Below are 15,884 nucleotides of genomic sequence, written 5' to 3'. Positions count from 1 at the left end.
AACAAAGAAAGAGGGAGAGAAAAGAGAGAGAGCCTCTCTAAATAAATAAATGATGCCAAATAAGCAAACAAATGGGCATGAACTCATTCACTTACTGCATGCTGCAAAGTCAGGCATGTCCCAGTTGGTCTTAAGAAGCAGTTCAGGAATGTCCATGGCGTCATCTCTCCCTACAGCTGCTGTCTTTCTGGTTACTTCTTCTAGCTCACGAGGAGAGAACAATTCAACCAAATATCCACAAGACAGAAATCGTTCAGGAAGCCCATCTACATCTCCACATTCCACTAACTGGAGTACGAACAGCTTTATGCGCTCCTTTTCTATGTCGTTAGGATTTGCCAACACGTGCTTCAGTGCCTAGATGACACAAGAAAAATAGTTTTCATTACAGAAGACATCACTTAACAATCCTTGTAACACACTGTAAGATGTGATGTGTCTCCTACAGCCAATTCTCAGTCTCACATATACATAGCTTGACCTATCTGAATTAATTAGGAAAAGAGAGACAACTCACAATATAAATAACTATTACTTACTTACTCACTGGCTTTTAAGGAGCTCGGAGGTTCATTGCCGCCCTCACATAAGCCCGCCATTGGTCCCTATCCTGAGCAAGATTAATCCAGTCTCTATCATCATATCCCACCTCCCTCAAATCCATTTTAATATTATCTTCCCATCTACGTCTCGGCCTCCCCAAAGGTCTTTTTCCCTCCGGCCTCCCAACTAACACTCTATATGCATTTCTGGATTCGCCCATACGTGCTACATGCCCTGCCCATCTCAAACGTCTGGATTTAATATTCCTAATTATGTCAGGTGAAGGATACAATGCTTGCAGTTCTGCGTTGTGTAACTTTCTCCATTCTCCTATAACTTCATCCCTCTTAGCCCCAAATATTTTCCTAAGCACCTTATTCTCAAACACCCTTAACTTATGTTCCTCTCTCAAAGTGAGAGTCCAAGTTTTACAACCATACAGAACAACCGGTAATATAACTGTTTTATAAATTCTAACTTTCAGATTTTTTGACAACAGACTGGATGATAAAAGCTTCTCAACCGAATAATAACAGGCATTTCCCATATTTATTCTGTGTTTAATTTCCTCCTGAGTATCATTTATATTTGTTACTGTTGCTCCCAGGTATTTGAATTTTTCCACCTCTTCAAAGGATAAATTTCCAATTTTTATATTTCCATTTCGTACAATATTCTAGTCACGAGACATAATCATATACTTTGTCCTTTCGGAATTTACTTCCAAATCTATTTCTTTACTTGCTCCAAGTAGAATTCCTAATCGTTTGTGGATTTTCTCTTAACTATTACAACTCATAATATGGAGTAACTGTTATATACGAAATGGCTTTCCAAAGTCTATCAAAGAGGCTTCAAAATAACAAATTCACCACAATAATATATTGTGTCAAGTTATAAAATTCAATACAACACTTCTTTCAAAACAGAAAAAAATAATCACATGGAATCTGAAATACAGTGTATTCCAAATTGATGTATACACATTTTGAAACACTAGTTCTCAGCAATGAGATGAGACAGAATTACGATTTTTGCTGCTTTGTATTCCTTAAGCTCGTACATGTTCAAAATCCTCTCTTCCGCCACAGTACACTCCCAACAACGACGTACAACAGAGCGACATACCAACTGGAATATCATTACAGGCGTGTTCAATCTGAACTCTCAGTTCCTCCAGTGTTTGTGGTTTTGTGGTGTACACTGTGTTCTTTAGAGCTCCCCATATGTAGAAGTCTGGAGGGGTTAAATCCGGAGATTGAGGCGGGAACTCCGCAGCACTTCCTCTTCATCCTATCCATCTCTGATTGAGTGTGCGCTCGAGAAAATTCCTCACATTGACATATGAAAGTGAGCTGGAGCCCCGTCTTGTTGAAAGTAAAATCCATTTTCATTCTCAGAGAGGTCATTAAGACGTGGAATCGTGGTTTCCAATATTTGCAGGCATTTCTCACCCATGACAGTCCCTTCGAAGAAGTACGACCCAATTATTCCTCTGGAAGACAGACCACACCATACTGTTACTCCTGGAAAATTGACGACCTTTTCTTGAAAGATGTGTGGGTTTTTGTTAGCCCAGTACACACAGTTGTGCTGGTTAATTGTACAATTAAGTTTAAATGTGGCTTCATCTGACCAAACAATTAGGTCTTGAAAATCTTCCCTTTCATCAAACATGTTCAAGAACCACTCACAAAATTCCAATTGCCTATCTGGGTCGTCCTCATTTAGTGCATGGACAAGTCTCGGAATGTAAGGCTTCCATTTTTGAGCTCGCAAAATTCAATGAACACTGGATTGGCTGATACCAATCTCACGAGAACATTGCATCATTGACTTATTTGGGGATTGTGCAAAAGCCTGCATGACTGCATCAAAACACTTGTTATCGGTGGAACTTCTCTTTCTTCTGCACCGCTCTTTCAACACATCTTATACCATTCAGTCGACTTCAAACTTGTCTCGGATTCTTGTGATAGTTAACTTTGTTGGTGGTTGTGTTCCAAATTCAACCCTCCAACATCGTTCAACCTCAACAACATTCTCCATTTTACAATAACATTTCAGTATCCACTTACATTCATCAAATGCTAAAACTCCAGTTGTGAACGAAATTCCTCCATGGAAATGGGTGATTCCAGAACATAGCATACAAATTCCAGGAAATCATTCCAAAAACGATCCTCCATACATTCTTAAGTTAGATGCCATGGAACTGCTCTGTAGCACATATAAGAATCACCTTCAAATTTATACAGATGGATCTCTAAATCTTAATATAATGGGACATCAGGAGCAGGGTACATATACCATGTTCATCCTCCTCCTGTCTTGACACTGAATTGCTAGCTATTGATGCTGCTCTTCAGTGTGTTACTCAAATTTCTGAAAAATCTATTTGCATACTTACCGACTCCAAGGGGGCTATATTTAATATAATTAAATATGTACCAAATCTATATGCACATAGAATTATTCCAATTCAGAAATAACTAAGTAAACTAAAAGAACTCCAAAAGGAAATAACATTTCAATGGATACCTAGTCATTGTGGTATACCTGGAAACGAGAAAGTCGATAATATTGCAAACAGGCAACATATTTGTAACCAAGACCTCTTCAAGTGATATCTCTATCCAATGCTTTTGCTTCAGTAAAGTCTCATTTTACAAACCTATGGGTCAACAATTGGCTCTCTTCTGACAAAGGAAAAATTTTACAGTCTGTACAAAAGAAACCAAATGACCTGGAAATGTACCTTCTGAATCATAAACCTGAAAAATCGTATTTCTATCTCATTTCATTTTCAAAGAGTATACATCAATTTAGGACACTCGTATGTAATAGACTACGTTAATTTCTTCATTTATAGCAATGAAAAAAGGAAGAAACAGGCACAGCAAAAGAACTAGGAAAACAAGAAACAAAAAGAAATACAGAAGACAAAGAATAAAATGGTAGACTTAAAGAGAATCAATTAATCTTCTTAATGTATCCAGCTGTTTGCTGACAACATAGAGTCCACTATAGTCCACTGTAGTCTATTCAGTTGTTTTCCACGAGAAATGAGGGGTATTTTGATCGGTGTTAATTAAAGATGCCTGTTGCTACTAGCCAGAGGTGGGGTGTAGGGCTGTGTCTTCTGCAACTGGTACTGATGATTTTAATTTACTTCTGTTGTGGTTTATGGATGGACAGTATAGAAGAATGTGTTCCAGATCTTCATCATGATTATTACACCACAGACAAGTAGGATTATCAGAAATGTGAAATCGGTGTAGGTACAATTGAGTGACAATGTGATATCAAGAGCAGGGTATTATATTCCAAAATGTCAAGAAAGTTATTTCATACCATGTTCATCCTCCTCCAGTCTTGACACTGAATTGCTAGCTATTGATGCTGCTCTTCAGTGTGTTACTCAAATTTCTGAAAAATCTATTTGCATACTTACCGACTCCAAGGGGGCTATATTTAATATAATTAAATATGTACCAAATCTATATGCACATAGAATTATTCCAATTCAGAAATAACTAAGTAAACTAAAAGAACTCAAAAAGGAAATAACATTTCAATGGATACCTAGTCGTTGTGGTATACCTGGAAACGAGACTTAAAGAGAAAAAAACAGAAAAGAGGAAATGGGAGGAGAGGGAGAAGACAAGTGCAGCAGAAGGAGAACTCTTACATTGAGGAGAATGTCGATGGCCTTGGAGCCGCCCTGACCCAGCCTGTGCACATAGTCGCCACAGGTGAGTGTGCCTGCCACCACCCGGTGCACCACGTTCAGTGTCTGCACTTGCAGAAGCAGGTCGCGGGCCACTGTGAACTTGCGGCTGGACATGGCGCCTTGAATGTCCAGCTCCAGCGTGTCCCGGTACACTTGTGGGATTTCTTGGCGCAAATTGTCTGCCTGCAGGATGGAAACTATGCCCTGCAATGACAAGCATAATCATTACAGCATATATGTAACTTTCTTCTCTGCTTTGTTTTGTAACATAAGTTCATAAACAGAAGGAAATATCACTGTTTTGTTTTCACTACAAAGGTACGAGGCAGAGCAAGACAAGTTTATAACTAACAAGAGATGATTTGCTACAAAATATACGACGACCAAACAGCTTTATGATGACAACAGAAAGAATCTAGTAGGCTCTGATCAGAAACGAGAACGGGTAAGTTAAAATTTGCCAGTTGCACATTCCGTTCCCAGGTTTTGGCAAGCATCTAATTAATTGTGAATACTCAAATTTATATATATACAGGGTGTTTAAAAATACGGGGCATAATTTCAGGTATGTATTTCCCACATGTAGACAATCAAAATAGTTCATCACAACATGTGTCCGGAAATGCTTCATTTCCGAGTTATGGCCTTCATAACATTGAAATTCACCGGAACGTTTTTCTTTCCGCAGGTCATTGCCGTCAAAGGAGACATTAAGAGGGCACTCTGACAGTTCTTTCCGAGGCGAAGGTTACATTCAGTGTTGTGTAGGCGTTAGACTGTGCGACATGTATTCAAATCAAGAGCTGGCAGAGATACACTTCATGTACGGTAAGGCGGACGGCAATGCTGCGCTGGCTCGTCATTTGTACCAGGAGAGGTACCCACACTGAATGTAACTGAATATATATATATATATATATATATATATATATATATATATATATATATATATATATATATATAATATATATATGTAGGCCTACGAGTATTTTAACAATTTTTCCGTTCTCATTCTCACTGCCATTTCTGTTCCCGGTTTATTGTGGACCAAGCCATAGACATCAATCAGATAATGCAAAAAACAAACTATACTAGTAAGAGATTGGAAGCATAGTTGTATGGTGATAACAACTAAATAGCAAAATATTATCAGACGAAGATATGCATGGGAATCAGAGAGATTCACATAAGAAGACGAAGAACAAGAAGATTTGAAGGAGAAGACAGATAAAAGAGTGGGAAAAGTGGGAGAAAAATATATGCAGAATAAAGAGGACGAAAAGGCTGGAGAACAAGGAAGGCAGGAGAAGAACGAGGAAAGAGGTAAGAGGATGATAAACAAAGAGAAGAAGATGAGGAGTGAGAAGAGAAATAATGGAAGAAAAGGGAATGAGGAAGATAAGCAGAAGGAGAGGAAAAAAGGACAAGTACAAGAGAGGGAAATGGGGAGAGGAAAGATGAGAAGAAAAAAGAGCGAGAAGTATGTGGAGAAAGAAAAGAGAGAAGGAAAAATGGAAAGGACAGAAGAAGGAAATAGAAACTAGGAGTAGATGGAGAAGAAGACAAAGATAAGCAGAAGAGAGGAAGAGGAGGATGGTAAACAGAAGAAGCAAGGAAGGAGAAAAGTAAATGCGGAAATTGGAGGGGGAAAGGGAGCGTCAATGAGTGTCCCAGAACTTACATCACTGGAATATGTGTTTTGAGCAACTGCTCTGAATTTCAAGTAAAATTCTCTGCATTCCCTCGAATAAATAATTCACTATGCAAATCAAGATTTCAGGTATAACACCCTGTAAAGTTGATTTGAATAATTTCGAGGGAAAAATTGTTCCGGAGCCGGGTATCGAACCCGGGACCTTTGGTTTAACGTACCAACGCTCTACCATTGAGCTACTCGGGAACTCTAACTGACAAGTTATTCAAATCAACTTTACAGGGTGTTATACCTGAAATCTTGATTTGCATAATACACGTCACTGTTCGTTAACAGAAAACCACAATTTAAGTCACACGGAGTTAGTGTACACTCGAAGTTGGTTGCTTGACGGTTGTCAGCCCACTTTGAGGTCTGTGGATATAGAGGGAAAAATTGGATCGGTGTCGGTTAGAGTTCCCGAGTAGCTCAGTGGTAGAGCGTTGGTACGTTAAACCAAAGGTCCCGGGTTCGATACCCGGCTCCGGAACAATTTTTCCCTCGAAATTATTCAAATAATTCACTAGTTATGCGAAAGATCATTTCCCACACTCCAGTGCAGTGAGATGGCAGAACAGTTTGTGTGAAAGCTACAGACTATTGTGCCAAGAGAAACAGGAAGGCTGGTCTCTTACGTATGACTCACTCTGTACAATCAAGAATTGAAAAGTGTATACCAAAACTCGCTCAGTCCATTTGGCCAGTTTTATGATTTATACAGTACATTACATGATATTTTAGACCTCCATCATTATATTTTAAGCTTATTTTCTTCCAAAACAACGCCAATCCTTGTCTAAAAGATTGTGCTATTGCGCATGTCACTTGAAAACTTGCTCAGTCTGTACACCGATGGATAAAAAACTAGCCCAGTCCTTTCACAAAAATGGACTGAACACGTTATGGGATCACACTCTTCAATTTCTTTGTTTTCCATGTGGTTAGGTAGTCCAGAGCATTCACAGAGGATGCAGGATGAATTCTTACTACTCCCTACAAATGCAAGAAAACTGCTGGAACCAATAAATCATCTGGTGCTGCACTTACAGTGTACTGATCTCTGATTGCACGATGAAGCTGGTATGTCAGGTTGTGTGAGGAAGCAGTTGGTGCTGTGATGTCACAAGCCTCGCTGTAGCCCTGCAGGTCCTCGTTCGACACTGTGCAGTACACCGAGGCCTCATTGCCCAGCTGCTGCTTCAGCTGTGCTGCCTTGGATATATATTCCCCTGATAGAGGGTACTCCTCGCGGAAGAAATGGAAGCTCCCTAAATCAAAATGTAACTGAAAAAAAAAATAAAAATGTACTTCATCTCTATACAAGACGTTTTATGCAATATCCCTATACACACACACAAAAAAAAGAAAAGAATCAGTGTCACAAAAATGACACATGCTTTCTCTTTACAGTTTAAGCAATTTGTAAGAGTTCAGTTTTCTATCATGTCACCAACTTGCATAGTTGCACTGTTGCAATAATGTTTATTCTTTATTGTAACTTTCTTTGTTACTGTGTGTGTCACTAGTGTAGAATATAATCCAACATAGATAGGTTTTGACTTATGTATCATTCTGAGGAATGATCCACCAATGCAAGACGTGTTGTCTGCATATTCTTGGTTACAGTTGACCTATCTTCCAAAAGACATACATGAAATAAAGTAGTTCATTGGTTCAGAATTTTTCGGGGTTTTTGCTCAATCCATTAAGGGGACACTATGGTGAAATAATGGTGAAAAATTAAGAAAATCCACTTAAAAATTTATTGTGATTCTCTATTTAGTCCGAGCTCAAAAAGCTAATTAATTTATGTTCCCATGGCTATTTTTAAGCTTTTGAGCTAATATAAACTAAAAATTGTGAAAATTGTGATGCAAGAAGCCTTTTTAATGATGTCAATGTAAAATACATATAAAACATATCATTTCAAAACTACTAGCCCTAATGGTACCAAATTTTGTACAGGTGACAGTATTGTAGGCATGTTTATGTAGTTTAAAATTCATACATTTTGGATGAAAATTGTAAAAGATTTAAAACTCACATAAGTATAAGTGTCCCCTTAACAGCAAATGCTGGTTAACTTTCAGAACTAGATCCCAGGCTCATTTTGCCATCACCACATCCTTCAACTTCATCCATCCCACCTGTTTCCATACTTATGGAATTGTAACATGTTCCATTAGAGTTTAAAAACATACTGGTCACAGGGATGGAAATAAGTAGAAGAATACAAAGCGCCAATAGGTGTTATTATGGGCTGCAAAAACAAGTTAAATCAAGATTGCTATCTCGTGGCACAAAATGTAGACTATATAAGACCATAATAAAACCAGTGTTGACCTATGCATCAGAGACATGGCCTCTTAGTGAAAGGGATAAATTTAGATTGGCCGCATTCGAAAGGAAGATATTGCGAAGGATTTTTGGACCTGTAAGGGATGGTGAAACTTGGAGAATAAGATATAACAACGAATTATACCAGCTTTATGAGTCTCCCGATATAATAACATCCATTAAGATTGCTCGTCTGAGATGGGCAGGGCATGTTAAGAGAATGGATGAATGTGAAATACTTAGGAAGGTGATGGAACATGGGATTGCTGAAGGAAGAAGAGTTGGAAGGCCAAAGCTACGATGGATAGACTGTGTTATCGATGACATTAAGAGGCTTGGAGTGAAGAACTGGTGGACGGTGGCTAAAGATCGAGACCGATGGAGAAGAATTCTTAAGGAAGCCGAGGCCCGATCCGGGCTGTAGCGCTATGGATGATGATGATGATGATGATGATGATGGTCACAGGGATGACGACAATTATGATGATAAGGTGATGGTGATAATGATGATGATGGCAACGATGATGAATAGCCAAAGATATCATTTATCTCCCGTGACACGAATTCAGTTTCATTTACGTAACTCTTTACAATGATTGAGTCCATTTCAGTTTTAAGATTTTTATACTAGCAACCAAGAAGACCCCATGTATCATAACTCAATAAACGAAAATAACATTTTAAGTACTACTACACTTTGCTGATATTATTATCTGCTGTATTCACCTGACAGAAGAATTCTGTTCCAGACACTTGTGCACTCTTGTCCCAGTTTTGGCGAGCATCAGTGCTGTCCTCTGTGAGCATTACGAACGTCTCGAATACAGGGACTGTTGGCACCGTGTTCAGGGACACCACACGGCTCAGAACTGCGATGCTGTTGCTCACTTGACTTTCTAGTCCTCGAACTAATTCTTCACTCACATTCGGAGGGACATATGTAGGATCTTGCAGTCCTGGCCTAAGGATTAAAATAAACAATGTACTAATCTGAAAGTTAGAATTTATAAAACAGTTATATTACCGGTTGTCCTGTATGGTTGTGAAACTTGGACTCTCACTCTGAGAGAGGAACATAGGTTAAGGGTGTTTGAGAATAAGGTGCTTAGGAAAATATTTGGGGCTAAGCGGGATGAAGTTACAGGAGAATGGAGAAAGTTACACAACACAGAACTGCACGCATTGTATTCTTCACCTGACATAATTAGGAACATTAAATCCAGACGTTTGAGATGGGCAGGGCATGTAGCACGTATGGGCGAATCCAGAAATGCATATAGAGTGTTAGTTGGGAGGCCGGAGGGAAAAAGACCTTTAGGGAGGCCGAGACGTAGATGGGAGGATAATATTAAAATGGATTTGAGGGAGGTGGGGTATGATGATAGAGACTGGATTAATCTTGCACAGGATAGGGACCCTGGCGGGCTTATGTGAGGGCGGCAATGAACCTTCGGGTTCCTTAAAAGCCATTTGTAAGTAAGTTTTGTAAGTACTACAATAGTGACTCAAATCTGACAGATATAACCTGCTCGGCTATTGCACTGATATATGACATTTGAAATCAAATTCTAAGAGAAGCTAGAAATTCAAACATATATTATAAACTCTATATAAAAAACACACGCACGCACACACACACACACTCACACTCACACACAGCTTTTTCAATTAACTCAACCCTTTCAGTATTAAAGAAGTAGGTAGAATAGTCTTGAGAACTAATTCACCTAATATGTTCTCTTTGTTTCTGCAAGGAAGGTATACTGTAAACATAGAATACACAAATCTTATCTCTGAAACATCAAGCTGATATAAATCACCTTCACGTACAGCTCTCAGATTTAAATTACACAAACAAGCAAAAGGCTTACACGGGAATATAAGGTTGGCGGGCCTGTTTTGTGGTAAGACGACTCTGCATGACTGCTCGAAGCACCCACCGATGGTACAGAGTCACAGCAAACAAAACATGGCGTGGACAGGCAGCTAGGTCCAGCTCTTTGTGTGTGCTCACATCAACGTCCTTCTCCATCGTCAGATAGAGCAAATCCTGCAAGAGGGTCAACTGCATCGGCAGGGGCAACCTTCGACAAAAACACCAATTATGTCTGTGCATGCTTTATAATTAGATGGAGATTACAATATGGAAATATCAATAAAAAAGAAACAGAAAAAACAAAGGAATTCTGTCAGAGTAATTCAATGTGGTTGCTATGTTCCACACTAATTCAAAGAAGTTCACAGTATGAAAATACAGTATTTTTTCGAATACCCCGTATATTTTTTTTTCCCGAAATATACTAGTAAAAAGTACGGGTGTGTGCGTTATTATAAATAAGTTGGCAACATTGCGCAATTTTCCTCCCATGCAACTCCTAAGGTAGTAGCGCATCCCATTATCTTCCTGTGTGGATATTTCAATTGTTAACATTGTTAAATGGCGATTGGATTAGCAGTACATGTGTCAGAATCAAGCTCAAGTGTGATAAATGTATAGTTTGTGCATCTTATGTTTTCAATTCTGAAAATGAGTACCACTAAAGGAATGAGATTGTGATCCTTTACTTGCAGCAAAAAACTTTAAATTATCAAAGATGCGGAGGAACATGGAAATTGTGACATGTGCTATTAATTTTGCAGGATATCGTGTGAATGGCTGATTATGCAAGACATCTGACATGCATGTAAACGGATGCACAGAGAATGACTTTGAAATGCGTTCTGTTCCAGGATAAAATGTATTTATTTATTGTTAACTGAACTGTATTTGTTTTAGTTGTTTTTAATTTGTTGTGAAAACATACTTTGAAAGTCTTATTTTTGTAATTTGTGTTTTACTTTTATTTTATTTTATATTTATTATTCTGTCTTCCAAAAGTGGGGGGCGCGGCTTATTCGAGATAATACGGCATTTAATAAGGAGACAGAAGAAAAAACAATCAGGAGAAATAGTGCAGAAAGAAGAAAAGATTATAATACGAAAATATTCAATAAAAAGGAAAAGCATTTAGGGGTTTGATACAGCTTACAACAGCAAAATTTTGGAAATATTCAACATTTTTTTCCTCCATTACTGTATCTTGTACAATAATGAAAATTAGTACGTGTAAAACACTGTCCTTCTGCTATGTTAAAAAAAAAAATATTTTTACGATTTAAAAATAATTATTTACATGAATTTTTTAAATTCAGTTCACTGTGCAATGATGAAGCATTTCCCACATACTTAACTCAAAAACTATCCAACATTCTGTGATAAAATTTTTTGTGTGTATTTATGCATGTCATATCTAGGCCTATAACATGACGCAAGATCACTTCTCTACTTGTGATAGATTGTCTGATAAAAAATAAATTCATTTAAAGAATGGTCAAATATAAAAATATTTTTTTCTAACACAAAATAAAAAATATATATTATTTATTAAAGAATGTAGTTGAAAGAGCATGGTATTGTAAATATGAGTTTCAAGCAATAAAATAAAAGAGAGGAAACATGAAAAAATTAGCAAGTTTATGAGTTATGAGGGAAACGCTTCATCACTGCACAGTAAACTGCCACCATTTTGCATTTTTCTACAATGCTCTCTTTCTTCATATTCTCCAGTCGAAACAATGAGTTGTAAAATACCTTAAAATTATAAAATCACCAATGAAATATAAATGTTTCATTCTAACAGTTATTCAAGCCATAAAAGAATACCGATGTAAAATAGTATTGTTTAGGCCTACCTTTTCTCTAACGCTCCGAGGTCCCATTTCAAAAAAGCTGCAACTTTGAGAGCTAATATTTTCAGAGCTAGATATTTATAACTTCTTTTATTTGTAGACATGTCACTTCTAGTGTTTTCAGGAGAATCATTTTCATTTGATTTAGCGTCTGCTTCCTTTGTATCAGGGGCAATTGATAAAAACTTGGCTATCAAATCTGTAGGAGAAGGATCTGAAAGCAAAACCAATACGTTTATTATAATTACCGGTAAATGACAAATAAACAACGCATCAAATAATGTTAACATTTCAAATTCACACAGTATTTAAGAGTATTTTAACAGGGAGGGAGCACACTTTTGTGATTACAAATTTTTAAAATACCGTCGACTTTCACTATTGTACAATAAACTTACTTTTATTGACTACAAAACTCTGGGTCTAGTGCTAAACTGTGAGTTTAGGTTACCCAGTAAGTTGGCCTAGTAGTCTATAACTTATAATTAAAGGAAACGTCTTAGGCATCGCCGATTTTGATGGCAATGTTTTGGGTGGAAGTTAATTGTATAAAATGAAAGCAAAATTGAAATTCGTACATTATGGTTAATATTGTACAAATAATATACCGGTATGGATCTACAGTATACGTCACCATAAACAGTATCATTAATACTAAATCTATGACATTTCTACATATTATGAAATAAAACACACCAATCGCAAAACTGCGATTCAGTCACAATATTCTTTTTCTCTGTCACTACACAAGATGACACAAAACCTAACCTTTACCAAACGTGTAACATACCAGGATTTGTTTTCTCAAGATGGTTTTCTAACAGGCTTGGATCTAATAAAAACTCAAACCACAGCACAGTATTATGTGACGGCCGAGCTGTCCCTGGTCTCAAAAGTTCTACATCCATTTTCAGAATTGTATTAATATGAGTAACATTAAATAACACACATTCAAATCGACATATTAACTTATATCTTTGCTTTCCTTTTCATCTTTGCTTTTTCTATCAGCATTACCAACTGAGACCGATTCAGGGAAATGGAACAGAAATATCTCCAGAGCCATCAATAGTTTAAAATATATACTATAGGTGGCTAAGTGCTCGTTGACTCAGATCCTTGATCATCCATACCTGTGATCGACGTCGTGTGATCTGGCCATCCCCATGTTAAAAATGGTAACATATGGAAGAGAACAACCACCAGGATCGCCACTGTCGATTGGTAACGACCGCTAGATGCCAGTACAGTTGCTCCATGCAATTCAAATGAGAGTTATAATGAGAGAGAGAGAGAGAGAGAGAGAGAGAGAGAGAGAGAGAAAAAAAAATCTCATCCGGCCTTAATTAAGGATGACCACGAGGATCCGGAAATTAATAGCAAACAAATATAATTAATTAAATATGAATGTTGTTATAAAAATAAAGTGTAACCAGTCTTTTACAGTCGCTAGATGGTAGCATAGTGAAATTGATAAAAGTTATTGCCTTCAAAGCCCAGAAGCACAGTCTATGAATACCTGTACTGTGGCATAAGGCTGATTAATCTATTATATGTGCAGGAATACTTATGGAATGTTAGACGAAAATGCATGGGTTCGAATCTAGATAAAGAGGTTTTACGATCTGTGGAGTAGATCTCATTATCAAATTGTTTAAATATGAATAAAATATGACTTCTTATAAATGCAAAATATGACCATAATTTATGAAAATCATAAAAGTGCCCTGGCTTTGCCAGGCCTCGAAAAGTAGTACGGTACCCTGCCAGCAGGGCCGGATTTAGGTGTAGTGCCACCCCTAGGCAGTGCTAAAATTTGCCGCCTCCCAAACCCCACAAATAATTCATAAGCAGCTGTTCTACAGGTCATGTTTAGTAAATAAATTTTAAATGAAATGTTAAAATTCAGAAAACAAATTACTGGAACCAAAATACATGCATCTTATTTGTGAATTATAAAGATTTTCTTCGCACTTTCTTCACAGAGAAAGCATTGATGATGTCATCAAAGTCGATCTGACGAAGTGCATTAGACTCGATGTAAAGAAACATATATTTAAACTTATTTGTTGAAACAAAATTGATTTGTGAAAAGAGACTGTGGCTTTTTTTGTAAGCATTCGTTTTGTTGGTGGAATAATTTAATGGCTGAGAACTAATCTTTCCTTGATCTAAAAAGTTGGACTTATGTTCAACTTTTTAGAACAAGGAAAGTTCTGTTTCATATATGAATCGAACAAAATTGTAAATATTACTCCCCATAAACTTGTCATGATGCAATTTCAAAGTTTTCCTTGTCCAGCTTTGAAAGTCAGGAACTTAAAATGGGTCTCCTAAAAAATAGTGAAACGGACTGGTTCTCAGCTATATACTTACAGTAAAATCTGTATTAAACGACCACTGCTGGTTCCATGAAAAATTGGTCTTTCAGAGGGGTGTTCTCTCAATTGGGGGAGTTATTTTACACAAATAATGAGTTAAAACGTTTCTATGTTAATCAAATAAAAACGTGGAAAATATTGCTAACAATAAAAGCTTGAAATCAGAATTTTATTTCTTATTTTACGTTATTTTTCCAATTTTCTCCTTTGATACCCATTCACAAAATCATAAATTGAACTCTGCTTAACTTTTTTACTTTTCCTTTTTTCAATCTCATTTTCAAAACTATTCTTTAACATGTTAAGAAGTTCATTTATATGTTCTTGATTCATACAGTCTTTCAGTGGTTGTTCAATGGGTTATTTGTAAATCCAATTCAAGCCAAACCTGAAAGGATCCGGTATGGCTGCATTTGCAGCTCGAATTAATATTAATACAAAATGGTACGTTTTTAAACATCTATGTCAAGATAAAGTAGGTATTGATGTATTTAAACATTTTTCGAATGTTGAACATATGAAAGTTTCGTTATTTGCAGCAGAAATTGAGACCATGTTTGCATTTTCTTATTTGTATGAGCAATTCTGTTCATAAATGAAGTATGCAACATCAAAATGAAGATCGTATCTGAGTTATGAAAATTTATTGGCTCAATTATTGAAAGTATCAGTAATTAAAATAAACCCTGATTTTTATGGAATTATTGCAAATCCCAAGGAAAAGTAAATAGCAGTGAAATCTAGTATGCCCATAACATTATAGGCCTATATAACATAATGTACATCATCATCATCATCATCATCATCATCATCATCATCATCATCATCATCATCATCAGCACTACAACCCATCAAGAGTCCTGGCTGTCCCAAGAATTCTTCGCCACTCCTCTCTGCTTCTTGCTCTACCAGTCAAGTTACAGACTCCAATACTTTTAGCATCCTTTTCTTTGTCATCCTCCCATCTAGTTCTCAGTCTTCCTCTAGTCCTCTGTCCTGGATTATATAAAAAGACTCTTTTAGCTGGTCGTGAGTCTTCCATTCTTGCCAAAGGTCCAGCCCATCTCAAACAATCAGTTTTTATTATTGTAATGATGTTTGGCTCTTTATATAGTTCAGCATTATATCGTATTCTCCATTCATCGTTTACTTGTACTGGTTCAAAATTGCTCTTAGTATTTTTCTCTCAAAGATATTTAATCTGTCTAGATCTTGTTTATTAAGGGTCCAAGTTTCTGAGGCATAGATAAGCACTGGTCTAATCAAAGTTTTGATTTTACTTTTAATAGTCAATACTTTAGAGTTAATGTGTCTTATGAGGCCATGCTAACATCTATTCGCACAGAGTATTCTTTTCTTATAACATAATGTACGGCAGTGGCGGCTCCTGCACATTTCTTTAAGAGGAGGAAAGAAGTTAACAGCGCAAAATGACACATTCTTGAGAGAAAATGCTACAAATTAGCCT

The 15,884-nt window shown here is 36.9% G+C and overlaps 1 protein-coding gene across 1 annotated transcript in view; it reads right to left on the bottom strand.

Moving 5' to 3' along the window:
* Positions 1-13,027, bottom strand: part of IntS8 (integrator complex subunit 8) — a 72,099-nt gene extending 59,072 nt beyond the window's left edge. Inside the window, exons 1-7 of the mRNA XM_069822605.1 lie at positions 12,826-13,027; positions 12,039-12,249; positions 10,178-10,390; positions 9,033-9,267; positions 7,017-7,253; positions 4,235-4,480; positions 96-357 (exon numbers count right to left, since the gene is read on the bottom strand). Coding sequence (XP_069678706.1) covers positions 96-357; positions 4,235-4,480; positions 7,017-7,253; positions 9,033-9,267; positions 10,178-10,390; positions 12,039-12,249; positions 12,826-12,943 — 1,522 coding nt within the window. The 5' untranslated portion in view covers positions 12,944-13,027. The remainder of the gene's footprint in view (positions 1-95; positions 358-4,234; positions 4,481-7,016; positions 7,254-9,032; positions 9,268-10,177; positions 10,391-12,038; positions 12,250-12,825) is intronic.
* Between the last annotated feature and the right edge of the window lie 2,857 nt (positions 13,028-15,884).

The sequence above is a fragment of the Periplaneta americana genome, chromosome 3, assembly GCF_040183065.1.
Source record: "Periplaneta americana isolate PAMFEO1 chromosome 3, P.americana_PAMFEO1_priV1, whole genome shotgun sequence".
In the NCBI taxonomy this organism is placed as follows: Eukaryota; Metazoa; Arthropoda; class Insecta; order Blattodea; family Blattidae; genus Periplaneta; species Periplaneta americana.
This window is presented reverse-complemented; position numbering and strand designations above follow the sequence as displayed.